The 26,404-nt window shown below is 51.1% G+C and overlaps 1 protein-coding gene and 1 long non-coding RNA gene across 2 annotated transcripts; one reads left to right on the top strand and one right to left on the bottom strand.

The window, feature by feature from the left end:
• Positions 1-447: 447 nt before the first annotated feature.
• Positions 448-25,269, top strand: ANAPC1 (anaphase promoting complex subunit 1). The gene is made up of 47 exons (XM_086879313.1): positions 448-841; positions 1,605-1,766; positions 1,921-1,972; positions 2,522-2,631; positions 2,810-2,892; positions 3,711-3,784; positions 4,030-4,175; positions 4,787-5,007; positions 5,586-5,795; positions 6,067-6,162; positions 6,415-6,505; positions 6,596-6,661; positions 6,812-6,949; positions 7,274-7,414; positions 7,650-7,710; positions 7,999-8,186; positions 8,615-8,689; positions 8,815-9,080; positions 9,289-9,380; positions 9,682-9,830; positions 10,776-10,854; positions 10,933-10,969; positions 11,060-11,130; positions 11,253-11,431; positions 13,314-13,540; positions 14,620-14,738; positions 15,141-15,412; positions 15,950-16,184; positions 16,922-17,013; positions 17,154-17,288; positions 17,407-17,489; positions 17,602-17,680; positions 17,965-18,039; positions 18,570-18,646; positions 18,836-18,926; positions 19,025-19,078; positions 19,341-19,534; positions 19,728-19,814; positions 20,165-20,282; positions 20,808-20,885; positions 21,211-21,278; positions 22,223-22,361; positions 22,921-23,007; positions 23,441-23,536; positions 23,701-23,899; positions 24,349-24,483; positions 24,981-25,269. Exons 1-47 carry the CDS (start codon positions 629-631, stop codon positions 25,094-25,096), a joined length of 5,856 nt encoding a protein of 1,951 aa, XP_086735439.1. The 5' UTR covers positions 448-628; the 3' UTR covers positions 25,097-25,269.
• LOC147655180 (uncharacterized) lies at positions 14,559-19,065 on the bottom strand. Its single transcript, XR_015283906.1, has 2 exons — positions 18,984-19,065; positions 14,559-17,814 (listed from the first exon to the last, which is right to left on the bottom strand). It is a non-coding gene; the product is annotated as an uncharacterized LOC147655180 (long non-coding RNA).
• Positions 25,270-26,404: the final 1,135 nt, after the last annotated feature.

The raw sequence follows: 26,404 nt of genomic DNA, 5'->3' as shown, positions 1-26,404 counted from the left end.
TCTGATTGTTCTTTACCATGGAATTCCGGGATGATTTGGGTGGGAAGGAACCTTAAACACGATCCAGTTCCTTGCCATGGGTTCGGACACCTTCCCCTATCCCAGATTGCTCCAACCTGGCCTGGAACACTTCCAGGGATGGGGCAGCCACAGCTGCCCTGGGCAACTCTTCCAGTGCTTCACCACCCTCACGGGGAAGACTTTTTTCCCAGTAAAACGCACTTTCCGTCAGTTTAGACACAATCTAGGACAACCCCAGGCCGTGTGCTGGGCCATCCATGACGGAAACCGCCACAGGAGGACAGCAGTGACCAAGCGCTGCCGCTCGGCACGGCTCGCCGGGCCTGTGGCACTAAGACGGCATTTTGGGGCAAGTTTCCCCTCAGGAAGTGCCGGGAGGAGCTGCATTCCCGCTGCATTCCCACAGAATTCCCAGCAGCACTGCCCGGGCGCGGCGCGAGCGCCCCGTGAGGCGCGGCCATGGCGGAGCGCGCGCGCGCGCGGGGCAGGGCGGGAGCGCCAAGATGGCCGCGCCCGCGTGAGGGGCCGCCGGTGGCGCTGCCCGCGCGTCCCGGTTCCCGCGGGAGCCGCCGGAGCGTCCCGGAAATAATGTGGATATCGGGGCCCCATGTCGGACCACTGTGACGAGAGGGCGACGATGATTGCGGCCGGCGACCTGCAGGAGTTCGCGCCGCGGGGCCGCGAGCAGAGCCGGCGGCACCCGAGCGCCCTGAGCCTGCAGCTGCGGCGGCTCCAGCCCGCGCCGGAGCTCTGCTCCTCCGACGGCGCCGCGGGGCTCGTGGGCTCGCTCCGAGAGGTCACGATCCACGACCGGCACCGGGTACGAGCCCTCCTGAGCCGGGGATTCCAGGGGGGTTGGGAGGGAAGGGAACTTAAAGCCCATCCGGTTCCCTCCCGCCGCCGTGGGCTGGGGCACCTTCCAGGCTGCTCCAAGGCTCCTCCAGCCCGGCCTGGGCTTGCAGGGATGGGGCAGCCTTTGCCAGGGCCTCACCGCCGTGATGAATTCCATCCAGTATCCCATCCGACCCTGCCCTCTGGGGCAGGATCGGATTCCTTCCCCTTGTGCTGTCAATCCAGACTCGGGTCCAAGTCCCACTCCAGCTCTCCTGGAGCCCCTTCAGGCGCTGGAAGGGGTATTAAGGTCTCCTTGGAGGCTTCTCCAGGTGAACACCCCCAGCTCTGGTGGAGATCGAGCCTAAGACTGGATGCATCTGCATCCCAGCTCCTCACTGAGGAGGGGTTTAGGGAGCAGGGGGGTTCACTCTGAATCTCAGAACTGCATGAAGGGTCTCCCTTACCCTTTCCTCCCTGGCTTCCATCAAAATAAATCTAAATGGATCCTCATGGCCCTTTACCTTGGAATGACAGGGTTTTTTGGGTTGGAAGGGATCATCTCATTCCACCATTCCACCCCCTGCCATGGGCAGGGACACCTTCCACTATCCCGGATTGCTCCAAGCCCCATCCAAGCTGGCCTGGGACACTTCCAGGGATCCAGGAGCAGGCACAGCTTCTCTGTGCTGGCCAAACTCATCACACCCGAGGGTGTTGCAGCTTTTCCTTGACAAACCCCTGTTTTCCAGGAAAGCTGGCAGCTGAGGAAAGGCATCAGTGATGTCGGGGAGGAGGTGGACTACGACGAGGAGCTGTACGTGGCCAGCAACGTGGTCATCTGGAGCAAGGGCAGCAGAAGCCAAGCATCCGCCGTGTACAAGGCATTCACCGTCGACAGCCCCGTCCTGCAGGTGTGGAAACGTGGGGAAGAGGCACTGAGAGAATCCACAGACCCTGTCCAGACCATGTTTTGGGGTGGGGTTGTGCGGGGGAGCACGGGAAGGTGACGTTGTGTGGGAGCAGCAGCTCGTTCTGGAGAACTGATGATGCTGTGTTGGCTTTCAGGCCTTGTGGTGTGACTTCACTATCCCCCAGGAAAAATCGGAAAAAGCTGATGGTGAGTGTCCTGTTTCTTGTGCTGCTGGGCAGATGCTCAGAGCTCAGCTCCCTTGGCTTGGAATCATGGAATTGTTTAGGTTGGGAAAGCCCTCGGAGGCCGCCGAGTCCAGCTGTTGCCAAGGCCACCGCAAAACCACGTCCCCAAGTGCCACATCCACACGGCTTTTATAGCCCTGTGCCTGGCTGGACACCCTTTTGGGGAAGAAATTTTCTCAGTATCCACCCTGAATCTCCCCTGGTGCATCTTGGGGCTGTTCTCTCTCATCCTGTCCCTTGTTCCCTGGAAGCAGAGCCTCACCCCCACCTGGCTGCACCCTCCTGTCAGGGAGTTGTGCAGAGCCAGGTCTTCCCTGAGCCTCCTTTTCTCCAGGCTGAGCTTTCTCAGCCATTCCTTGTTTTCCAGCCTCTTCCCAGCTGCATTCCCTTCTCTGGACACACTCCAGGAGCTCATTCACTGAAATGTCAGAATTTACTTTTTGTGCCTAAGGGATGTCTGAAACAGAGTGAAACTTCACTCTGTGTAATTGTTTTCTTCCTTCCTTTCCAGTTTCAGGCAGTGAGGAAATAGTGGAGAAATGTATCTGCATTTTGCAGAATTCCTGCATAAACGTGCACAGCATGGAGGGGAAGGATTACATCGCTGCTCTGCCTTTCCAGGTAATTCTGCCTTGCTTTTTGTCCACATTTGGAACCTTTTTGTCCACATTTACATTCCCCAGCTCTCCATAAAAAGCCTGAACATCTTATTTTCCTGCAAAACCCTCAAACATAGTGGATACAGCAGGAGGTTAGGTTTTGTTTTTCCTCCCTGTAAATCCATAATTTTTCTTTCTAGGTCGCAAATGTTTGGCCAACCAAATACGGGTTGTTATTTGAGCGCAGCAGTTCTTCCCATGAGGTGCCTCCAAGTCCACCCAGGTAAGGGATGAGGGATTTGGGTGGTTTCCTGTTGGATAATCTAATAAGGAGTGGAGGAGTTGGAGGGAAGTGGTGGGAGATCCGTGTGTTTCTGATTGGAAAAGGTGAAATTGGGTGGAAGAGGAGGAAGCTGTGGCTGCCCCTGGATCCCTGGAAGTGTTCAAGGACAGCTTGGCTTGGAGCAACCTGGGATAGTGGAAGTGTCCCTGCCTGTGGCAGGGGGTGGGATGGGATCGTTTTAAGTCCCTTCCAACCCAAACCAGTCTGGGATTTTATCGATGTGACTCCTCCAGTCTTTTTATCCCATCCCAGTGACTCTGAGTGAGCACATTGAAAGCTGAGTGTTGAAAACTATTTGGGAGTGCTGGTCCTGGGAACAGGATCTGGGAAGAGGCTGCCTGATCCCATTAAGGTTTGTCCTGGGAATTGATTCCAGGCTGTCATGGACAACTGGGAGAGTCTCTAAGGGATTGGCATCAAGACAGTTTCAGCTGCAGGATCCCATTCCCTGTTGGCTGAGGATCCCATTTCCCTACTGGGTGGAGATCCCGTTCCCTGCTGTGTGGGATCCCATTCCCTGCTGGCTGAAGCTCCTGTGGAAGCCCCCTGTGGATCCCTAAGGAAGCAGTTGGACAATGAGCATCTTTAATCCTCTCTCTTGGATTTTCCCCTGGGATTCTCTAGTCCTTGGAAGAGCTGGATTAGGAAGAGAGCTCTGAGAAGCTGAGCCTACTCGGTCAGCCCAAGGAGCTTTTGGAGATGGAATCTGTGTCCCTGCTGTCCCATTCCAGGCTCTGATTTGTCCGGCTTTTCCCTAGGGAGCCTTTGCCGACGATGTTCAGCATGCTGCACCCCTTGGACGAGATCACCCCTCTGGTGTGGAAGTCTGGAGGTACGTTGGATGTCACTGGAGTCCCTCAGGGTGGCAGCAAATCCCAGCATGTCCCTGGAGCGTTCTCTGTATCACAACACCCGGGAGGAGTCACTTCCAAGGATGCAGTTAGAGGGGCGGTGTGAGCAGGGATGCTGCACGGGGGACAGCTGGAATTCCTTCCAGTTGTGGAAGGAAGAGAGCGTGGGAAATGCTGACGGCATCCTTGTGGCGCTGATCCTTTGGCACGCATCCCCGTTTTCCAGGAGTGTTCGGATCGTCCCGGGTGCAGTACGTGGCCGACCACACGCTGAGGATCGTGTTCCTCAGCGCTGACCCTTCCATCGTGATGACCTACGACACTGTGCAGAGCTTACACACGGTCTGGGCCCTCCGCAGAGTCAAGCCAGAGGTACGCTTCGTTCCCTGGGGAATGCAGATCCCTGGAAAACGGCTGTTTCCATGCCCTTCTATCTGTCAGGAACACCTGGGATTTGTTTCATTTCTAAGAGGAAGACGTTGGGTGGGGTTGGTTCTTTTGGTTTTTTTTAAGAAGTTTTTTTCCATGGATTTGCCTGGAGCAGGGAGATCACGTGGTGGTGATGGTCGTGGATTATGTTAGTAACGTGTTATTCCAAGCATTGGACCAGAAGGTTTAAGAAAAGTGGGAAGTAACTCGGTGCCGTGGAAACTTTGACAGTGAGGGTTGGGATTCGCAGAGAATCTGTGGCTGCTCCATCCCTGGAAATGTTCCAGGCTGGACAGTGCTTGAAGCAACCTGGGACAGGGGAAGGTGTTCCCGTGGCAGAGGGTGGAGCTGGCTGGGCGTTAAGGTCTTTTCCAACCAAATCTGTGATTTTGTGAAAACCATTGGAGCAGTTCCTGTGGGAGTGGAAGAGCAGGGTCGATGGGATTAACTCTGTAGGCTGAGCGTGAATTTGTAACACGTAACTGCTGGCAAAAGCTGTTGGAAAAGCCTCTCCCTGGCTGTCCTTGCCCACATGCCGTTGGTTTTCCTCCTAGGAGCAGAGCCTGGTGCTGAAATTCCCAGAGCAGGGGGGCACCCCCCAGCACATGGCCACCAGCAGCTCCCTGACCGCTCACCTCCGGAGCCTCTCCAAAGGAGAGTCCCCTGGGGGCTCCCCTTTCCAGAACTACTCGTCCATCCACAGCCAGAGCAGATCCGGCTCCTCTCCCAACCTGCAATCCCGCTCTCCCACCATCTCCAACATGGCTGCTTTGAGGTGGGCACCCACAGCAAATCCCCAAGGATGGGGCCTATGGAATCCCCTGGATGTGTTTTGCTCTCTGTCTTTCTGTCCAAGGCTCAGGTGCCTCTCGTGGTGCAGCACCTGAAATTCCCTCGGAATGCCCTTCTCATGCTGTTATCCCGACAGCACAGGAGGATAATGCCTGTGCCAGAGCCCAGGAGGCTGCTCTGTCGTGAATCAAGGAATGCCTGCAGGCTGTTTGTGTCCCAGGGGTGTTTTGGGCTGGCTTCTCTAAAGAAATTAGAGGGAAGAGGTTGGGAGGGATTTTTCATGGAATGAACCATCTGACATCCTTTGGAAATCTCATCTATTGCATTCCGACAGAGATGCCTGGAAAATAATTAGAGAATTGCTTTCCTGTGCTAGAGAGCAAAGGGAAATCAACAGTGAGCTAGTTCCTGGTTTGGGGTTTGGCTGGGATTTAAAGTCAGTGGATGAGCTCCCTGGGATTCTCCCTGATTTTGAGTATCCGCTTTTTGGCCGCGTCGGCATCTGATTTTTCCGTGATTTTGAAGCTCTCCTTCTGATCCGTGTCCTGTCTCTGCCCGCAGCCGCTCCCATTCCCCAGCCCTGGGAGTCCATTCCTTCTCTGGAGTGCAGAGGTTCAACTTCTCCAGCAGTGCCCAGTCCCCGAGGAGACCCAGCGTTACCCATTCCCCCAGTTCCGTAGCCAACGACTCCTTCCTCGTGCCAGAGACAGAGCCCATCGTTCCTGAGCTCTGCATCGACCACCTGTGGACAGAAACGGTCCCAAACATGAGGTCAGGTGGTTTTCTTGGGATGGGAGTTGGGAAGCAGGAATTCAAGTGAAATCACAGCTTATTTGGGTGGTTTTTCCGCAATTGGAGCCATCTCAGAGTCAATTCATGGACTTGCACTCCCTGATTTTTTTGGGAAATGATTTCCTCTAAGTGCCTGGCTCCCTTGCAGAGAGCAGTTTTCCCTGGTGTGTTATCCCAGGTTTTCTGAATGGTTTCATGAAATCTCCAAAGCAAAGCAGGTTCTAACCTGGTCCTTGTGTCTCTTTTCCAGAGAGAAGAATTCCCAGGCATCCAAAGTGTTCATTTCCACCGACCTCTGTGGGCAGAAATTCCTGTGCTTTTTAGTGGAATCCCAGCTCCAGCTGAGGTGAGCATTCCTTGGGGACAGGTGAACCAGGAGAAGCACTCCAGAAATTCCCAGCTGGAAGTACATCAGGGGTTTTAATTAACTAGAAAATTAAAAACAAGTTGATTTATTTTGGGCAAAGCCAGATAAAAGAGGAAAGAGCCACAAAACCCACAGGAAAAAAAAGCACTGCACTGTTGGAAGTCTGTGTTTTCTCTCTGTAACAACACCCAGGACAAACTTTTTACCTTTCCTGTTCTCCCTAATCCCTAGGTGTGTAAAATTCCAAGAGAGCAATGATAAATCACAGCTGATCTTTGGGTCTGTCACCAATATTCCAGCAAAGGATGCGGCTCCAGTGGAGGTATTGTTAACCTGTGGGATGTCCTTGTCATCCAGCTGGTGCCTCCTTAATGGAACACAAGGAGCTGAATGTGCTGCTTGAATATTCCAGGGAATTGACACTCTGCTGGTTCTGGAAGGCAGCGGGAATCTGGTGCTTTATTCCGGAGTGGTTCGGGTGAGCGACAGCTTTTCCATCCCTAATTTATGTGCAGTGCTGGAAAGGGACTTGTGAAGCATCCGTGGCATTCATTAAATCATTTTTCTGGGGGTTCTTTTCAGAGAAAAACTGAACTTTTTTTTTTCCTTTCCCTTTTCCACCAAAAAGGTGGGAAAGGTTTTTATTCCCGGGCTTCCTGCTCCATCCCTGACAATGTCCAACCCGATGCCTCGGCCAAGCACTCCCTTGGACAGTGTCAGTACTCCATCCAAGCCTCTGAACAAGCACCTGGGTCCCCTGGAAGAGGTAAGAAATAAAGAAATATTCCTTTTGTTGTAGTGACTGGTGGTTTTTTAACTTCCAAGGTGCCTTTTTGGAGTTGAATCTTTCCTTCTTGTTCTGTAAATCCCCTGAATAAACCGTGTTTTAAAGAAGATTTTTGTGGTGCCGCCCTCTTCATTTATTTCTGCTTGCCATAAAACTTCCAAGGCAGGGATTGGAGAGGTTTTCAGTTGTTTCCAAGATTCTTGTTAGTACTTTAAACCCAACAATTTCAGCTCAGATCCACTTTAATTCTGAATTCCAGTTTGATTTGAACTCTAAAAAGGGCTCATTTTCCCCACTTTCCAGAGCGTGCTTTTGTCACCGGTTCCGGAATTAAGGGACTCTTCCAAGCTCCACGACTCCCCCTATGTTGAGGACTGCACTTTCCAGCAGCTTGGGACTTTCATCCAAGCTCTGAGGGATCCTGTCCACAACAGAGTAACTTTAGTAGGTATTTCCCTGTCATTTGGGGCTACGCTTTTGGTAACCAAGATTATTTCCAGATAATTCCAAGATTTCCAGTGTTTCACAGAGCTGGCGCCTGAATTCCACGTCTTACTATAGCAAGAGGCAGGATGTGGGAATATCTTCACTCACTAAGGAGTTCTGAGTTGATAGAAAAAGACTCTGCCTGCACTTGATGCATTTCCTGATTTGTCTCCACTTTTGTTGGGTTTTCCAGGAGCTCAGCAATAACACCATGGTCCGGATCAGTATTCCTGAAATCGCCACCTCGGAGTTAGGTAGGATTCCAAAGCTTTAGGTGGCTTTTTGCTTTCCTTGGGGAAGGGCTGAGATGCCAGTTCAGACTGGCAGTTTCAGTAATGAGCAAAAAGAAGGAGCATTTTTCCTTATTTTTGTTGCAAACTGGAGGATTTGTGCCCAGCTCAAGGAAGAGCCGTTGGGAGTTTTGTGGCTTTGTTTAGAGTTGAAAGCAAGTCCAGCAAGAGGAACCTGTGGAGTTTTCCACCACTGATGAAGCAAATCCCAGGAACCCAGAGCTGATGGACCGTCTCCTTCTTTCCCACCAGTGAAAAGATGCCTGCAGGGGGTGAAAGCCATCCTGCCCAAGGAAACAGCTGTGCAGATGTTGGTGAAGTGGTACAACGCCTACAACGCCCCGGGAGGGCCCAGCTACCACTCGGAGTGGAATTTATTTGTCACCTGTCTGATGAACATGATGGGTTACAACACTGAGAGGCTCTGCTGGACACGGAACGTGAGCAAGTTCATTCCTCACTTCTGATTTCCAGTCCTGTTTTACTCTGTGTTTGTCATGAGGCTACAAGGCTCATTTATCATGGGGCTGACAAGGTGCTTACTGTGAAAAGAAACGGTGAGGATTTGCGTCCAGCTCACACCTCACAAATTTCTGCAGGAAATTTGGTTCATCTCATCTCTATTAAATTGATTCCGAGTTGAAGCACAGGTCACAACTCAGATTGTCGTTCCTTAAAGAGGATTTGGGATTTCTGGGGTTGGTTCAGCAAATCCAGAAGTATCTCAAGCCACATTATGTCCCACTTGGTTGGAGCTCAGGTGTTGTGATTCACCTAGGAAACCTTCACTCCTGGGCTGCTTCTATTTCATTTTCTTTTCCTATTTGTTACTTTTAGTTTTATTTACTTTTTTTTTAATTTGTTGCAGCTCGATTTTGAAGGATCGCTCTCTCCAGTCATTGCTCCAAAGAAGGCAAGGCCGTCAGAAACTGGGTCCGATGAGGTAAGAAATTGTTCCCTGAGTTGTATTTGGCTTGGTTTTTAGGGAAAAATTTCCTCTCTAACAGTGCTTTGGAATTACCTTTCTGGGAATGATGTTCACCATGGATCCTCTGTTGTTTGCTCTAGGACTGGGAATATCTCCTGAGCTCTGACTACCACAGGAATTTCGAGTCTCATCCCATTGCCAAAGCTCTGCGCCTGGACCCTCTGGAGGTTTCTGCTTCCAAGGATGACTTTTCCCAGAGCCTCAGTTTGGACTCCTCCACCCTCCTTTTCTCCCACATCCCTGCCATTTTCTTTGTTCTCCACCTCATCTACGAGGAGCTCAAACTGAACAGTCTGATGGGAGAAGGGCTCCGCTCCCTCGTGGTTCTCCTGGTTCAGCTGGCCAGGTATTCCCACTGGAAAATCATTTCTTTTGATGGGATTGCCCAAACTGGAGCAAACTCGCCCTGTATTTGAAGGAAAGGAATATTTCAAACTTTTCCTGTTTGTTTCACGGCTCCAGATTCTTCCCCAGTAGCAGCAGCTGCCCAAAGGTGGCATCTGGGAGGTTGGAATGGCTTTTCCTCAATCTGTGACTCCCTTCTCTCATTCCAGGGATTTAAAACTGGAAGCTTACATGGATTATTACTACAGGGACTACCCAGCACTTGTCAAAACCTCCAGGCAGACCTGCATAATTGACCAGGGTGAGTTTAAGCCTTTGGCTGTTCTGTGACATTTGGATATTCCCTTTGTTTTTTTCACATTCCCCTCCTTTTGGAGGATTACCCCCTGCTTATTCCTTTGAGATAATTTTTCTTCCTTAAGGAGATGCCTTGAGCTTTCATTCCTGTCATGAAAACCCATCTGACAGGAGGGATCTGTAACATTTTAGGGGGTGTAAATGCTGGATTTTTGTTGTTGAAGGAAACACTGGAGGAATTGGGAATGGTGAGGAATTCTTGTGCCTTTTCCCTGCAGCTCATGGTCTTTGCTGTTCATCTTAAGTCCAAACAGGTTTCATGCTCCATCCCTCCTTTTTTTCTGCTGAGCCTCCAAGCATCTTCCAGTGGCTGAGTTCCTGCCTGAAGGGAGAGGGAGTGCAGCCTTATCCCTACTTACCAGGGATCTGTGAGAGGAGCAAACTGGTGGTACTGGTGAGTCCTGGGGGACAGGGAGTACAGGGAATGTGCCTTGTTCTGGCAGCGCTGCCCTGTGGGCAGGGATTGCCCCAGCTGCTGAACTTCCTGCCAGTGAAACATCCCTAAAGGAAGGTGAAATAACAGAGGGATTCACGCCCTGGATGGATTTTCCAGGCGGGAAGGATGTTCTTCTGTGTTTTCCTGTGGTTTGTGCAAAGTAATGATGGAGGTATCTGGATTCTGGGAATGAGAATTCCCCAGTTTTCTCCTTGGGCATGCCCCAACATCAATACTTAGTCCTGTGAGTGCTGGAGGCATCTCGTGGTCAGCATCACTTCCTTACTCATTGGTGGGAAAACCCTTCCAACTGGGAGCAGAGGTGCCTAAGGAGAAAAGGAGGGAATAAAAAAAAAGCCAGGATCTATTTTCCTCCTGTCTCTGCCTGATCTGCCCTTGCAGAGCTCAGAGTTGAAAGATCTTCATAAAGCCCACAAAAATCGTTTTACCTGGATGCAAGTTTTCCCAGAATTGTCAAAATAGAGTGACAATTCCCTTGGATTTTCAGCTTTTCACTTGGAACCTTCCCAAAATATCCAAGATGTGGAGGGAACCAAGTGAAAAAGGGTGTCTACAGACAGAGTGTGTGTCCTGCAGGAGAAATGGAATGTGAGAAGCACAGGAAGGATAACTGGGAACACATTTTTCCCTTGGGAAGATATTTATCTTTTATCTCTGGAGCAATCTCCAGAGGGAAAGTTCAGTGCATTGTTTCAGGGTAGATTTTTTTTTCCCCCCAAAATTTAAAGCTTAGAAGTTTTCAGTTGTTTTCGGTCTCCTTCTCCTCACAATACACCTGCCCCACTTCTGAGGTTGTATTCCAGTTATTTCCTGCCTGTTTTTCTGGGAAGCAAAGGAGTTTCAACCCCAAAATGACTTTTTTTTGGTGTCTCTCCTCCCCAGAGTGTGGCCCTGTATATCCTTGGGGACGAGAGCGCCGTGCTGAACGAAGCCTCCCATTATTTGTACAAGATCACGTCAGGTAAGGATGCTTTGGCCCCATCCTGGGAGCGCCTCCAGCCTGGAAAACATGGGATTAACACAGCCTTGTCTTTCCTAGGCCAACGGAAGCAGCAGATGGAGCAGGATGACAGCCGGTATGGAGGCTTTTGCTGTTGTTTGGTTGAGTTGGTGACTTCCTGCTGGCTTCTGGATGAGCATTTATTGGCTTCTCCTTAATTTTCCAGGTGCAGTTTCAAATCCAGCACTTCTGTTTCCAGCCTGGCTGAAAAGTTGGTGCTTTGGATGACCAGTGTTGGTAAGAGCAGAACAACAACGTTCCCAAATAACCATGTGCTCGGATAACAGGAAACACTCTTTGTCTGGGATTGATAACACTTTTTTTTGGGTTTGTTTTTTTTCCCCCTCTTTAATTTTCAGGTTTCACCTTGAGGGATCTGGAATCTCTTCCCTTTGGCGTGGCCCTTCCCATCCGAGATGCCATTTACCAGTGCCGGGAGCAGCCGGCCTCGGACTGGCCGGAAGCCGTCTGCCTCCTCATCGGCCGCCAGGATTTGTCCAAGCAGGCCTGGGAAGGGAGCCTGCAGAAGGGAAAATCCGTGAGTATGGCCACAAAGGGATTCCCCAATCCCGGCGTTTGGGCAGAGCACCTGCCTCAGCAATTTCCAGTTTAATTCCCAAACCGAGGGCGACAAAATGGAGGCTTTGCATGTACAAGGGTTTTGGTGTGAAAACCAACATCCAGCGGGGATGGATAATCATGGGTAGCTGGGAAAACTCAAGATAAATCACATTTTAAAACTCGGGCAAAAGTTTTACCTCCAGAGCTGTTGGATTCCTCCTCTTCCTGCCCTTTGGTGCTTTCTCCTGAGGCTCTGCCATCAAAAACCACGGCAGAAGGAGAAGGAAGTGGGTATTAGTCTGTGGCTCCTTGTGTTGGCGTGGCCAGCATCCTCCTTTCCACTAGAAGAGCTGGATTTGGAAGTACACTTGCCATATTTCTCTTTTCCCCCCCGCCAAAAAAAAGGTTTTAGTTATTTTTATCCTGAGGTAAAATGATTTAAAAACCAGTGTGGTGTTTGTCTCTTCAGCATTTTCTTCTGATGGTGGCAATCACCAGCATCTCAAGGAATTGCATCTGACTGAAATTTGCTTTGTTGGGAGCCAAAAATCTTTGTAAAGCTGACATAAAATCCCTTCGTGGCAGAAGATTGGAGCCTTTTCCAAAGCCAGGAATTGGGATTTGGAATCTCAAGCCCATCTTGGTCCAGATCCTCTGTTGCTGTCTCAGCTTTGGAAAGGATATTAAAGTTATTCCAGTTCTCTGTGACAAAGGTTTTATGACTAATTGCACATCAAAACTGCAATTAATTTGGCAGAAAGGTTAATTAACTCCAGGTCAGGCCCCATCTGCCACCACATGAAAAATCCTTTTTGTTTGCTGTTGGTGGAAGCTGTGCCCAACCAAAACCCTCATGAATCGTCGAAAACGATGTTAGGTTTGATCTTATCACTGACTTTATAACAATGCCTCGAATTGATCTGACCTTAAAAGGCCAAAGTGAGCTTCAAACCCCAAATTGTTTGTCATTTCTGGGGAGGGCAGGGTGGAGTTTCCTGTTTCAGAACGGACGCTGCTGCTCTGGGTGGTGCAGTCGCGCGTTGAGATGGAGCGTGGATTTACCAGCAGAAACTGGGTTTCATTCATCAGCTCTTCATTCACTCGCCTTCCTGGGGCCACGTGTTCCCAGAGGACCACAGGAAGATCTGCTCCCTTCATCATCTCCTGTGTGATGAGAGCAAACAGGAGAGCAGAGTTTTAGAAAAGCATTCCTTGGAAAAAGGGTTTTCCAAGAGTGATCTTAAGCCTTGGTGCTTTTCTGGTCATGTGTGGGAGTTCCAAAACCATATGGGTGCTGTGGTCAACCCCAAGTTGAGTGATGGTGAGGAATTTTGGGATTTTCTGCTGTGCAGGCTGTTTGTTTTAATGGGTAATTTGCTTTTCCAAGGGGGTCGTGGAGGGAATCCAAACTGATGTGTGAAAAGTCCGACGCTTTGAAAAATAATGCGGGGTTTGGAGCAGAATGTGCACAACAGCAGCTCTGGCTGGGCTGGTCACAAACTGGGCTAATCACAAACTGGGCTGAGCAGGCAGGGAAAGGAAACCCCTTCCTATAACTGCTCTGGAGCAGGGAAAGGTTTTGGAAGGACAAGAGCTTCGTCACACGTCACCTCCTCCATGTATTTGAGGTGTCATCTCCTCTCCTCTTCAGTTATTTATCCCATTTGGTTGTGCAAAAGCACTTGATTTCCATGTTTGGAGATCCTCCAGGCCCTTGAATTTGCGTAAGGAGCATGGGAATGCTGTGACCCTGCATCGGTGTGTCCAGCCCTTCTGCACACAGATCCATCACTGTGCTGGGTGAGTTCAGCATGTGGTGCCTTCCTGACCCGGAATTTCCCTCTCCCTCTCCCTTGCAGTCCGTGGGCACGGTGCTGTCCTCGGATATTCCGTCGGCAGCCGAGTCGGAGGAGGACGAGGATGGCATGAACGACATGAACGAGGAGGTGATGTCCCTGATCTGGAGCGAGGACCTGAGGGTGCAGGAGGTGCGGAGGCTCCTCCAGAGCGCCCGGCCCGTCCGGGTCAACGTGGTGCAGATGCCGGAAGCCAGCGACCACGAGTACATCGAGGAGAAGGAAAACAGGTAAGGAATCCTGGAAGCATGGAATACCTTGGGTTGGGTTTGGAAGGACCTTAAAGCACATCTCATTCCAACCTCTGCCATGGCCATGGACACCTTCCACTATCCCAGGTAGCTCCAAGCCCCATCCAGTGTGGCCTTGGAACTTTCTCCATTTCCAGCTGTTTCTATTTCCCAGTACATTCAGCTAAAAGGTTGTGGGGATATCTTTGGAGGCTCAGAATCTAATTTTTTTTAAAAAAAATCATAATCCAAGTCTTTGGAGTTCGTGGATATCTCCAAAAGAAAAGAAAGCTCTGCTGTGTTGGAGTTGGGGGCTCTTGGGTAGGACACTTAGTGTGGACTCCAAGCAGCACACTGAGTTGAAGGAATTTTGTAGCACTTTGTTCTGCCCAAAAAATGCGAAATATAAGCAGGACCTTCTCTGTAGAGACCAAACCATCCATGCCATGCCTAAAGCTGGAGAACTCTTTGTGATAGGCTGGTCTTGAGTCAGGAGACCTTGGAATTCCACAGAAAGCACATCCACTGTCCCATCCCATTCCTGTGAAACCTGTGCCCAGTGGCCTCAGTTATCCCTGTCCTGCTTCTTTATTCACTTTTTTGGGGGGGGTTTAAAAACCCCTTCTTTAAAAAGCCAGCCTGAGAACACCATCACCATGCGGCGTGCTCCGAGTCTGACCTAGGGAGCTGAGTAATCTAATGAGTCTAGAAAGTGTTTCCAGACTAAATCGTAGAGAGTTGTGGTCGGCATTCTTGGAAGCACCTCATCACCTCTGTGCGTGGGTTATTACTTGGTGTTATCACCACTCATAGCAGGATCCCACAGGGCAGCCACCTTTGCTTGGCTTTCTCCTCTCCCCTCGCTTCCGACACGGCTGGGAAGCGTCCTTGGAACGCGTTTATGGATCCAGCTTTAAGGGAAAAACGGCTAAAAGGTATCTCGGGGATGAACCTTGTAAGGACCAAAGGTTTGGCTCCAAAGGAGAAGGAACAAAAGAGTCACAAGGAGGGAAGTGTGTGTAGGTTTGTTTATATTTGGGAAAATTTTACATGTGGGTTTGGATTCACCTCCCCACCAGGTTGCTGCAGCTGTGCCAGCGAACCATGGCGCTCCCGGTTGGACGAGGAATGTTCACACTGTTCTCCTACCATCCCGTGCCGACGGAGCAGCTGCCCATCCCAAAGCTGAACCTCACCGGTACGTTGGTCAGGGGCTCCATCCCAGAGCTGGATGGGCTGAATTCCAGCTGTTATCCCGTGACTGGGATTTTTATAGCATCTTCTCCACCAGGAATTTCAGCACAAAAGTGTGGGTTTTGCTCCTTTGAGCTTGGACTCTGCCACCTGGAAGGGTGGAAGATCCTTCTGGGATGGTCAGGGCCAGTGTTATCAAGCCCTGGGACCTTTTATCAGGTACAGAAGGAGAGAGAAGTGGAAAAAAGGCCTAAACTGGTCAGTGCTGGGGTCATAGAGGATGGAGATCCTGCAGAGGGCTGTCCTGACATTCCTGAACATTCTTGGATGGGAGCTGTTCCCTCACTTGGCGCGGCATGGAGAGCTTGGCTCTTCCTGACTGCTGTTCTCCCCTCTCCTGTGGCAGGCCGTGCTCCTCCCAGGAACACCACGGTGGATCTGAACAGCGGCAACATCGACGTGCCCCCCAACATGGCCTGCTGGGCCAGCTTCCACAACGGGGTGGCCGCCGGCCTGAAGATCGCTCCCGCTTCCCAGATCGACTCCGCCTGGATCGTCTACAACAAGCCCAAAATCGCCGAGCTGGCCAATGAGTACGCGGGCTTCCTCATGGCCCTGGGCCTCAACGGGCACCTCACCAAGCTGGCCACCCTCAACATCCACGACTACCTAACGAAGGTGAGACCTTGTGGCGCGTCCCAGAGCCAGGTCGCGGTGGGGTTGGATTCTTTAGGGAAAACGAGGAAGGAAAAATCAGCAGGTTCCTTCGAGCTGTTGGGTTGGAAGTTTCCTGGTGTGGGAGAGCGTCAGGTTTGCTTCCTTACGGTCATGGTGCGTGGTTTGGGTCGGAAGGATCCTCTCTCAGCATCAGGAGGGACTTCTTTCCGTGGGAGCGGCAGAGAACTGGCTGTTCAGGGAGGGCATGGAGCCTCTGAAAGAGCTCCATTCCAAACCCACCTGGATGCATTCCTGTGTCACCTGCTCTGAGTGAGCAGGGGGGATGGACTGGATGATCTCCAGAGGTCTCTTCCAATCCTGAACATTCTGGGATTCCGCGGGATGAGGAAACTTCATTTCCGTTCAAAGATTCCCAGCAGTTTCACCGCCAGACCGTTCCCCCCTGCTCAGGGCTCGCTGGGATAGGCCACTGGAACACTGGGACAGGGTTTTTCCCATTCCTGGCCGTGCCTCGCTGCTCCTTATCCGCTCTCCCAGGGCCACGAGATGACGAGTATCGGGCTCCTGCTCGGCGTCTCGGCCGCCAAGCTGGGCACCATGGACATGGCCATCACCCGCCTGCTGAGCATCCACATCCCCGCCCTGCTGCCGCCCACCTCCACCGAGCTGGATGTGCCCCACAACGTCCAGGTGGCTGCCGTGGTGGGGATAGGCCTGGTCTACCAGGGCACTGCCCACAGGCACACCGCCGAGGTGCTGCTGGCTGAGATAGGTGGGTGCCGACGCCGGAAAGACGGGATGAGGGCCGGCACGGCCACCGCGCGCAGCGGGGAGTCGGGAGATGTAACGTCGGCATCTTCCCACCGCGGCGCTCCCCTCCCGTTTTCCAAACCTCACCGTCCCTCCCGGGAGCTCGTGCAGCGTAAAAAAGGAAAGCCACTGGATTTAGGAATAGACACGTGGCGGCATCATTACTGTTCCTCCTTCTTCCAGCTGGAAATTTGGTGTCCTAAATTGCCCTGCTTGGAATTTGAAGGGTTTTTAACCACTGGGCCTTCGGAGCTGATGTGAACAGCAGATTTATGATCTCACTTGTGCCCTCATTCTGAGTTAATTTGTAGCAGCTTTTGCTCCATGTTTACGTGGGACTATATTTGGAGACTGTGGTTAATTAAGCAGGGAATGGGGTCAGTTTTAAGGATGAAATTGTTGCGTTTCTGGAAATCGGATCTGCGCAATCCTTTCTTAGCAGCAGCGTTTGGATTGGTTCGGGATATTGAAGTACCCTCAGTTAAACTTGGCATTGTCACCATGGCTCCAAACTCCAGCCATAACATTTAGGAGGAAGCTGCTATTTGGGAGTGGATGGCTGAGCTGCCAGTTCCTTGTCATTCCACTGGGGACTTCCCTAAGGAGGGACAGATAATATTTTCTTTTTCTCCTTTTGGTAGGAATTAAACAATAAGCTGGAATTTTCAAAGGTGAATTTTGCTGGTTTGGTTTCTCCAGGGCGTCCTCCCGGCCCAGAGATGGAATATTGCACAGACAGAGAGTCCTATTCCCTGGCTTCAGGGCTGGCCTTGGGAATGGTGTGCCTTGGGGTAAGTCAGCTGCAATTAGGAGACTCGTTATCCATTGGGATGGCATTCCAAGAGCTGTTCCATCCCGCCTGCCTGTGGGTTTTCCTCCTGGAGGAGGGCACTTCCATGCTCTTCCTTCCTTCCTTCCTTGCATTCCTTAGCACGGCAGTAACCTGATTGGGATGTCGGACCTCAACGTTCCCGAGCAGCTCTACCAGTACATGGTGGGGGGACACCGGAGATTCCAGGCGGGAATGCACAGGGAGAAGCACAAATCCCCCAGTTACCAGATCAAGGTACGTGCTGCCAGTGCTGCCTCACGGAAGGTGGAAGTCTGGGAGGTGTCTCCATGACTTTGGGAGCATCATTCCCTTCCGAGTGAAGCTGTGGGAAGTGCTCCCTGTGTTTTCCCAGGAAGGAGACACCATCAACGTGGACGTGACGTGTCCAGGGGCCACCCTGGCACTTGCCATGATCTACCTGAAGACCAACAACAGGTACTGACCTGGGAATCCCTGCAGGGTTAAAGTGCCCTGGCCTTGGCTCTGCTGAGGTTTGGAATTGCTGGAATGTGTCCTGGAAACCCTTTTCCTTTGCTGTGTCCTGCAGATCCATTGCTGACTGGCTCAAAGCACCGGACACCATGTATCTGCTGGACTTTGTCAAGCCAGAATTCCTCCTGTTGAGGGTAAGATTTCCCTTGGGCTCGTTCCTCAGTCTGTTTCAATGATGTTTAAGAATTCCAGCCCATCATCCAGAATCCTTTGCTTCCCAGCCAAACTCACTCCTTCCAACAATTCCTCCTTGTAGTGTGGCAGCTTCCTGGTCATGGAGACAGAATTCAGGGAAAAGTAGATGAACGACACAATTTATGGGGAACGTTACATTCATTTTTAGGTGTATTTTTATAGCTTTTCCCAATTCCGTAGATAAATTTCCTCCCTCGGGATCTGGTTTTCTCCCTTTTTCCAGACCCTGGCTCGATGCCTGATTTTGTGGGATGACATCCTGCCCAATTCCAAGTGGGTCAACAGCAATGTGCCTCAGGTAGGTGTTTGTTTATGTGTGGTGTGTTTGCTTCCCAGTTTTACTCCTCCCTGGATTGTTTTCCGTGTGGATATTTCCATAGTCACGTTAGGAGCACAGGGAAATGAGCATTAACGTGACAGAGGTGACTGTTCCATAGGACCCCTGGATTTTAGGAGCTCCAGGGGCTGGAAGGGAGGTGCTTGAGGAGGGGTGGGATTGTTCCAGACACAAAATGATGTCAGGGGAAGGAAGGGATTAAACTTTTCCCTGCGTCGCCAGGTCCAAAACTGCTGCGTGGAGTTGAGCATTGGGGGTGATTTCCCAACAGTGGAATCAGTGATATTCCAAGATATTGTGTGGAGTTTTTACAACCAAATGAGCTCAATACCTATGAGAACTACAGGATGCTGATGGTCTCTGTTGGGAGAGAAAACAGCTTCTCCTTCCCTTAGACCCGCTTGGTGTCCCTTACCAACTCCTGATGGCCAGAGTTTCAGTTAGGCAACAGCTTTCCCATGGGTTTATTTTCCTTTCCTGGTTTTTTGCAGATCATAAGGGAGAACATTATCTCTCTCCATGCAACAGAGCTGCCTTCCTCCGAAGACCTGAGCTTGGAAACGCTGGCGTGAGTAACATCCCAAAAATCTCCTCCTAGGGAATTTTACCCTCCTGTAAAGGAGCGTCCCGTTACACGGGATATCCCATAAAGGATGAGTCTTCCCTTTTATTTTTAAGGGGTGAAGGAGTTTGTGCTGTGCCTTCAGATGAGGAGAAGAGGGACATTTAGTCATTTCCTGTTTATGTTGTTCCTTAGGCAAGCTCACGTCTACATCATCGCCGGAGCGTGCTTATCCCTGGGATTTCGCTTTGCCGGGTCGGAAAACCTGGCAGCATTTCAGTGCCTGGTAAGGGGAGGGTTATTTCATTTCATTCCATTCACTTCCCAGGGAGCTGTCACTCACCTTTTGGATCCATAATCACTGGGCATTTCTCTTCTTCCTAGTACAAATACGCCACGGATTTCCTGAAGTGTTTGTCGGCTCCGACAGCATCCATAGTAAGTTTTTCCAAGTTCTCTTCCAGCAAAAAGATGGCTTTGTGTGGCCCTCAGCAAAACCTCAACGGGAACAAGCCCAGCCCTTTTAATTTCCTGGATTGCACATGACACATAGGACGTGGCAGGGCTGGGAATCATTGAAGGACTTGGCTCTCCCTCGTGCTGGGGAATGTGGTTTCCAAGTTCCGGGGTAGAAAGCGGTGGATCATCCTGCCAGGAATGGCCATGGAATTGTGATGAAACCTCTCTGTTGTGCTTGAAGACAGGTCACTATAACCTGGAGACGTGCCTGAGCGTCCTGCTCCTGGCCCTGGCCATGGTCATGGCCGGCTCTGGGAACCTCAAGGTGCTCCAGCTTTGCCGTTTCATGCACAAGAAGACGGGGGGAGAGATGAACTACGGCTTCCACCTGGCTCACCACATGGCTTTGGGGCTCCTCTTCCTGGGAGGAGGAAGGTAATGGGCCTTCTCCAAGGGCAGATCTCCTCTGCTTCCATTTCCTCCATTTCCCCATTTTCCCAGGCGTCTTCTGTTGGGAGAGAAAGTCTTGTCTCCATGCACTTTTGGAAATTCCTCATCCCACCAATTTGGCCTCCTGTGTTTTTCAGAAGGAAAACTAAAGGATAATGTTGGGGTTTTTTTCCTACAGATATTCCCTGAGTACTTCCAACTCCTCCATTGCTGCTCTCCTCTGTGCTCTGTACCCTCACTTCCCTGTTCACAGCACGGACAATCGGTAAGGCTTTCCTGGGGGTCCCATGTCCTCCAGCTGAACCATCTTCTTTACAAAAGACATGGATTGTCTACCAAAAAGATGGATTTCTATCAAAAAACTACTTTTGGAGGTTCTCCATTTAAAAAATGCTGTGCTCCTGTGATGTGGCTGCTCCAGTTTGCTCAGCTGGAAAGTTTTTTATGGAAGAACTGTCCATTTATGACCCTTAATCCCTTTTGGTTCTGCTCCATGAAGCCCTGTTCTGTTAATTAAGCAATACCACGGCTACAGGAGCTGTGTTTGGGTGTGGAATTGGGTGTCTGGGATGATTCCCAGCCCTGGGAATGCTGAGCTCCTGGTTCCCACCCCAGGTACCACCTGCAGGCTCTGCGTCACCTGTACGTGCTGGCGGCCGAGCCCAGGCTCCTCACTCCCGTGGACGTGGATTCCAACACCCCCTGCTACGCCCTCATAGAGGTCACCTACAAGGTAAGGTGGCTGGGGGGCCCTGAGGAGCTGTGGGATGAGCAAACTCTGGGATTTATCCCAGTTTTCATTGGCAGTGGCCTCCAGTCTTGGGTGTAGTTTCAAGCCGTGGTGGAGACGAGGTGAATTCTGCACAAAAAAGATAAATTGGGCTCAACCCGCTGACACCTCGGGTGTGCTTTGGTGGCACCTGGAGAGCAGAGGGGAGGACAGGGAGAGTCACCAGAGGCTTCAAGCAGGCAAGGAAGGGTGTCCTGGCTGACCCAGGTGCTTCTCCCTCTTCAGGAGGATTTCCAAAGGCACAGAGGGTTTCCAAGCCTTCTCCTAGTTCTGAGATGAGCAACTTGGTGTTTCTCCGTGGTGCTTCCATCAGGGAAGAGTCCTTTCTGCGGGATTTATTTTATGTGGGAGGAGGGAGATGCTCAGGATGGAGTTCTTGGAATTTTTAGGGGGAGGAGGTGCTGGTGTGTGGTTCTGCCAAAGAGTTCTCCGTGTTCCCTAACCTGTGGCTCCCGTGACGTTTCGCAGGGCACGCAGTGGTACGGGGAGGCCACCGAGGAGCTGATGGCACCCACGCTTCTCCCAGAGCTCCACTTGCTGAAGCAGGTAGAGGAAATCTCTGCTTTAATGGAAAATCACCTGGATTTTGTGTCACAGATCTCAAGAGCTGAGGTCTCTGATGGGTTTTGATTCCTTAGCCTGACTCTGGAGGACACTGTCCCCTTATGATTCCAAAGACAATTCTCTGTCTGCTGTCTTGATCAAGATCCTCCGAGATCTGATGCAGCAGGAGACACAAACCTCTTCCTGAATTTTCTGTGTGGGCAACACTATAAAACAGCAAAAAAAAAAAAAAAAAAATAAACCCAGTGGAAACCTCTTAATTCAATGATTCTGGTTATATTTAGCAATAAAATGTTTTTATTGACAGATCAGAGTGAAGGGCCCCCGGTACTGGGAATTATTAATAGATCTAAGCAAGGGAACGGCTCATCTCCAGTAAGTGTTTTTTTAATGCTCAACTGAATCGTGACCTCGTAGTAATCTTATTTCATGTTTTTTTTAAACCCTCCCACAGCTCAGAAAGAAACCTGGGTTTCATCAAGTCACTGTTGTGCATCTGACAGCACTTTGGGGGGGGGGGAAGAAAGAAACTGCAGAGTTGGGTTTCACCCATTGAGGTGAATAATTCATGCAAAAAAACAGGGTCGGGGAAAACCTGATAGTAAAACCCACAGAGGCTGGCAGTGGGATGGAGGCAGCAGAGAGCAGCTACAACTCATGGTTTTGGTTTGGTTTTGAGTGGTGGTGATGTCACCTTTCCCAGACTGTTGGGGACTGTTACTGCCCTGCGAAATGGCTTTTTCTCATGTCACCCCGTGTCACAGAGCGCCAGCCGCCCTCGTGACGCGCTCGAAACGCGGGGGGCAGCTGTGGGAACCAGAGATTTTACCGGAACACAGGATCTGGGGGCGGCGGGGGAGCGATCGCTCTCATCTCTGCACGCCCCAGTGAGGGGTGGGAGAAACCAGCTGCCTCTTTGCTCAGTAATGTGCTGCTTTTAGGGCATTTACTTGCCATTAATCAATCCCAGAGTCATTTAGGTTGGAAAAGACCTCCAAGATAATGAGTGTAATCGTTGATCACCCTCTTGTCAGCTGGAGGGATTAAAGGAAGCACAGTCCATTAGTACAGCGTGCTTTAGGTTGGATTTAAGGGTCACTCAGTGTCACCCCCTGGCATGGCAGGGACACCTCCCACTACCCCAGTGCTCCAAGCCCCGTCCAACCTGGCCTGGGACACTTGCAGGGACCCACAGCTTCTCTGGGCAGCCTCTGCCAGGGCCTCCCCGCCCTCACAGGGGAGAATTCCTTCCCAATATCCAGCCTGAATTTCCTCTCTTTGAGCCGGTTCCGTAAACGGGCCCCGTTGTGCCGTTCCAGGTCGATCCTTTCCAAGGGTGGCGTCCTGTACGTGAAGCTCCGAGCTGGGCAGCTCTCCTACAAGGAGGATCCCATGGGCTGGCGCAGCCTCCTGGCAGAGACCGTCACCCACCGCAGCTCCGAAGCGCGCGCCTTCAAGGTACCGCTCCCGGCATGGTTCCTGCCAGGAACGCTCCTGAGGGAGGGAATTCTGCTGGCTTTCACAGGACAGCCGCGTGTGGCTGCGTCTGCCGTGGGCAGACACGAGTGTTGGACACCTCCAGCCCGTGAAGTGCTTGATCATCAAATCATTTGGGGTGGAAAAGCCCTCCAGGGTCATGGAGTGCAACCTTCAGGTCATGGAGTGCAACCTTTAGGTCATGGAGTCCAACCTTCAGATCATGGAATCCAACTTTTAGATTGAGTCCAGCCTTTAGATCATTGAACCCAAATTTCAGATCATTGAATCCAAGCTTTAGATGATTGAATCCAAGCTTTGGATCATCTAGTTCAGCCTTTATGTTGAGTCCAGCATTCAGATCATTGAGTCCAAACTTTAGATGATGGATTCCAGCCTTTGGTGTGGGTTCTGGTTTTCTCCCTTGTGTTCTGGACCCTTTGGAAATCAGCTGTTGTTATCTTTGTGCACAGATCCAAAAAGTTCATTTTAGGAATGTGTTTTAATCCCTTTTTTCTTTCTTTTTTTTTTTTCCCCCCAGCCAGAAGCGATTTCCGCTTTCACTTCCGATCCCGCTCTCTTTTCCTTCGCCGATTATTTTTGCAAACCGACTGCCAACATGGGCCAGGTAGGAAGTGTTGGTGTGGACCAACCCTTTTTCCATGGATAAAAACTAGGGAAAACCTGCCTTAAACTCTAGAGCAGGATTTAGCCTTGCAGTCAGCAGGAACAGGGAACATCCTGCAGGATGTTGGGTAATACCAGGGCGATCCTCTGATTCCTGTTGGTTTGAAACTGGGATTTTTTTTGCCCCATTCCTTGAGGAACGTGTTTAACAAATCCAGAGAGCCCTGAAACATTTAGAGGAAGTCACAGAAGGTGTTTTATATGGAATTTCTTAAAAAAAAAGTATTTAAGGGAGGGCATAAAACCCAGTTTAATTATCCCAAGGAAGAAATGGAGTGGTATCCTTAGTTATTCCAAATTTCTGTGATGCCACTGCGTGGATTAACTTCAGTGGGGGCAGGAAGCTGGGATGAGTTGTGCCTGTCTTTCCTCAGAAACAGGAAATCCTGGATCTTTTCTCCTCCATCCTTTACGAGTGCGTGACCCAGGAGAATCCGGAGATGCTGCCCACCTACATCGCCATCGACCAGGTAGGAAACTCCTGTTCCTGCTGGGGACGACGCTTCCTCCCGCTCTCCGAGGGGACAAAGAGCGGCCGTTCCCTGTGCTTTTCCAGAGGAGGGAGGGCAGGGGTGGAGGAGTCCTCTCCTCCCTGTTTCACTCCTGCTCCAGTTCCCGCTCTCCCCGCTGCCAGGCCGTCAGGAGGCTGGAAAGGAGGGAAATGTCCGAGACCTTCGAGCTGTGGCAGATGAAGCTGGTGCTGGAATTCTTCAGCTCCCAGAGCCACCAGGAGAGGATGAGCAGGAATCCAACCCGAGGGCTCTTCATGAACTCGGAATTCCTGCCCGTGATGAAGTGCACCATAGATAACACCTTGGATCAGTGGCTTCAAGGTAAGGAGCACCTCCAATCCAGCCAGTGTTGGAATCCTGGAATGATTGGGGGTTGGAAGGGACCTTAAAGCCCATCTCATTCCATCCCCTGCTGCTCACCTGGTTCTTGTCTTTGCCGATCCAGGTTGATTTTTTGCCTCAGAAGTGTGGAAGACTGATGAGGGAAGGGTTTTCAGTTTGGTGTGCAACATTCCCTGGAGAACTGTGTTTGCCTGCAGTGGTGGGGGGTGTTTTTAGCAGGGAAAGCGATGTTTCCCAGACAAAATCCCTTCCTCATCTTGCACGGGGAGAATTTTCCCGGAGCAAAAGCAAGCGGTGAGCGCGGCAGGAGGAAGGAGCTCAGAAAACAACCTCCCACCTTCTGTGGCGAATGGAGACTCCATGGTGGGATTTCCCTGTGGGAATCCTGCTTCCCAAACCTCAGCAAAGCTATTCCTTGTGCCTTGCAGCCGGAGGGGACGTGTCCCTGCATTCCTACCTGAGCGGGCGGGCTCCGGAGGAATCCCAGCTGAGCATGCTGGCGTGTTTCCTGATTTACCACTCGGTGCCCACGCCGGGGCAGCTGGCAGCTGGAGGCTTGGAAGGTGAGTCTGGAATTGGGATCCAGGGAAATCCTGGATCCTTGCACTGGGCAGCTTTTCCTTGTGCTCCAGCAGCCTGGGAATACACCAGCCCTGAGGTTACTCAGGGAAGAGGAAGGCAGCTGGAACGTAATTTTGGGAGCTCTGTTCCTTCCTGGGGCCTGGGGTGGGAATGTCACCACATCCATGAGGGATCTGGGGTCTATCCCAGGAATCCTGTGCTGGCCACAGATTCCTGTGTCTGGGCGTGGAAGATTGCAGTTGCCTGTTGCACACCTCTCTTCTGGGTGTTCTTTTCCTCTGTGTTCTCCTCCTTCCTGGATTTGGGATCTCTCCTAAAGGAGATTTGAGATCTCTTCCAGAGCTTCACTTCCCAACCAGCACACAGCAAAGGGATCCACGGGATGGCACCTCCAGAGCTCCCTGGAGCTTCTCCCTCTAATCCTGGGCAAACCTTTGGTCACTTTTACACCCTTTTCCTTTGCTTTGGATGTTTTTAGGGAGCAGGAACTTCTCGGAGCTGCTGCTGAAGCTGCGGAGGCTGCACGTGCCCGTGCGGGCGCTGCTGCGCCTGGCTCCGCTGCTCCTCGGGAATCCCCAGGCCATGGTGCTGTAGTCCCGGCAAACTTCCCAAAATCTCCTTCTTTTTGTACCTTCCCAAGCACCAGACTCACCCCCAGCTGTGGCAACCCCGACCAGGAGTTATTTATAAATTGTTATGAGGAATTTAAAAAAAAAAAAAAAATAGCTATAAAAGCGAGGTCATAATAAATTTACTTTTGTAACGAAGGCTTGTGTGCAAATGCGTGGTTTTTGTGGGGAATTTGGGAAAGACCTTGGCTGGGAATGGTGCTTTTCCTGGGTTTTATAACTCATTTGCTTGTGGTGGATCTCATTTCCAGACAATGGAGATAATTCCTGGTTTAATCACTTGGTGTTCCCTTCCTCCTTTCGTATCCCCCGGGATGAACTTGGGCAGGGCTCGTTCCGTGTTGGTTCTGGGCAGAGCAGATCCTTCATTCGTCACCAAACCCTTGGGATCACTCCATGAAAAGCAGCCAGAGGCAAAGGCTTGGATTCTGCTTACTCTGCTTCCAAATCTGACTTTTTTCTGTGGTTTTTATCCCTGTTTTTTCCCAAGGAGGGGAATCCTCAAGGAGAGGAGCCCAGGGATTTTGCAGAGGGACAAACGGAGGGAGGAAGGCAGCAAAACAAGAAAAATGACACAAACCCAGTTATTATTAAAAAGAACAACTTTATTGTGTATTCACTGAAGTTTTCCAGTTGCTTGAGGTGTCCTGACAAATCCCAACCCTCATCCCTTTTTTTCCCCAAGCTGTTCAGAAGCTGCTCTAATTGAACAAAAAGCTGAATGAATTTAATTTATCACACCTACTCCACAATCACCTTCTTTGCGTGGATTCGGTGAACAGATGGGAAACCAGAGGAGCCACGAGGGCTGATCCTGGAAATTCCTTCCCCTGGGAAGCGGCTGCAGCTCGGGGAATTTCCTTCTAAGCTGGGGAAATGGGAAGCATGACGGGCTGATTTCCCTCAGGGAATGACACCGGGCTTTCCTGGGAATCCTGGAATGGTTTGGGTTGGAAAGGACCTTAAAGACCAGGGAAACCTCCCTTAAAGCTCCACCCAACGCCGGCCTCGGTCGCTTCCAGGGGTGGGGAATGCGATTCCCCACGACTTTTCCAAGGACAAATACGGTTTTTTTGCCTCCTCAAGCCTCTACCCCAGCCCCAGAACGAGCCTCCCGCGTTTATCTCATCTGGACAAAGAGCCCAAAATCCAGCTGCTGGATTTGGGGTGGAAAGCTGAGAAACCTGGAGGGGTCCTGCATCCTCCTGCCGCCCGATGGATCCCTGGGGGTTATCCCGCCTTCCCAGGGCGCCGCTGGAATCCCACATTCCGA

Source organism: Cyanistes caeruleus, chromosome 2 (genome assembly GCF_971803275.1).
Source record: "Cyanistes caeruleus chromosome 2, bCyaCae1.hap1.1, whole genome shotgun sequence".
In the NCBI taxonomy this organism is placed as follows: Eukaryota; Metazoa; Chordata; class Aves; order Passeriformes; family Paridae; genus Cyanistes; species Cyanistes caeruleus.
The sequence above is the reverse complement of the archived record's forward strand: the minus strand, read 5'-3'. Positions and strand labels throughout refer to the sequence as shown.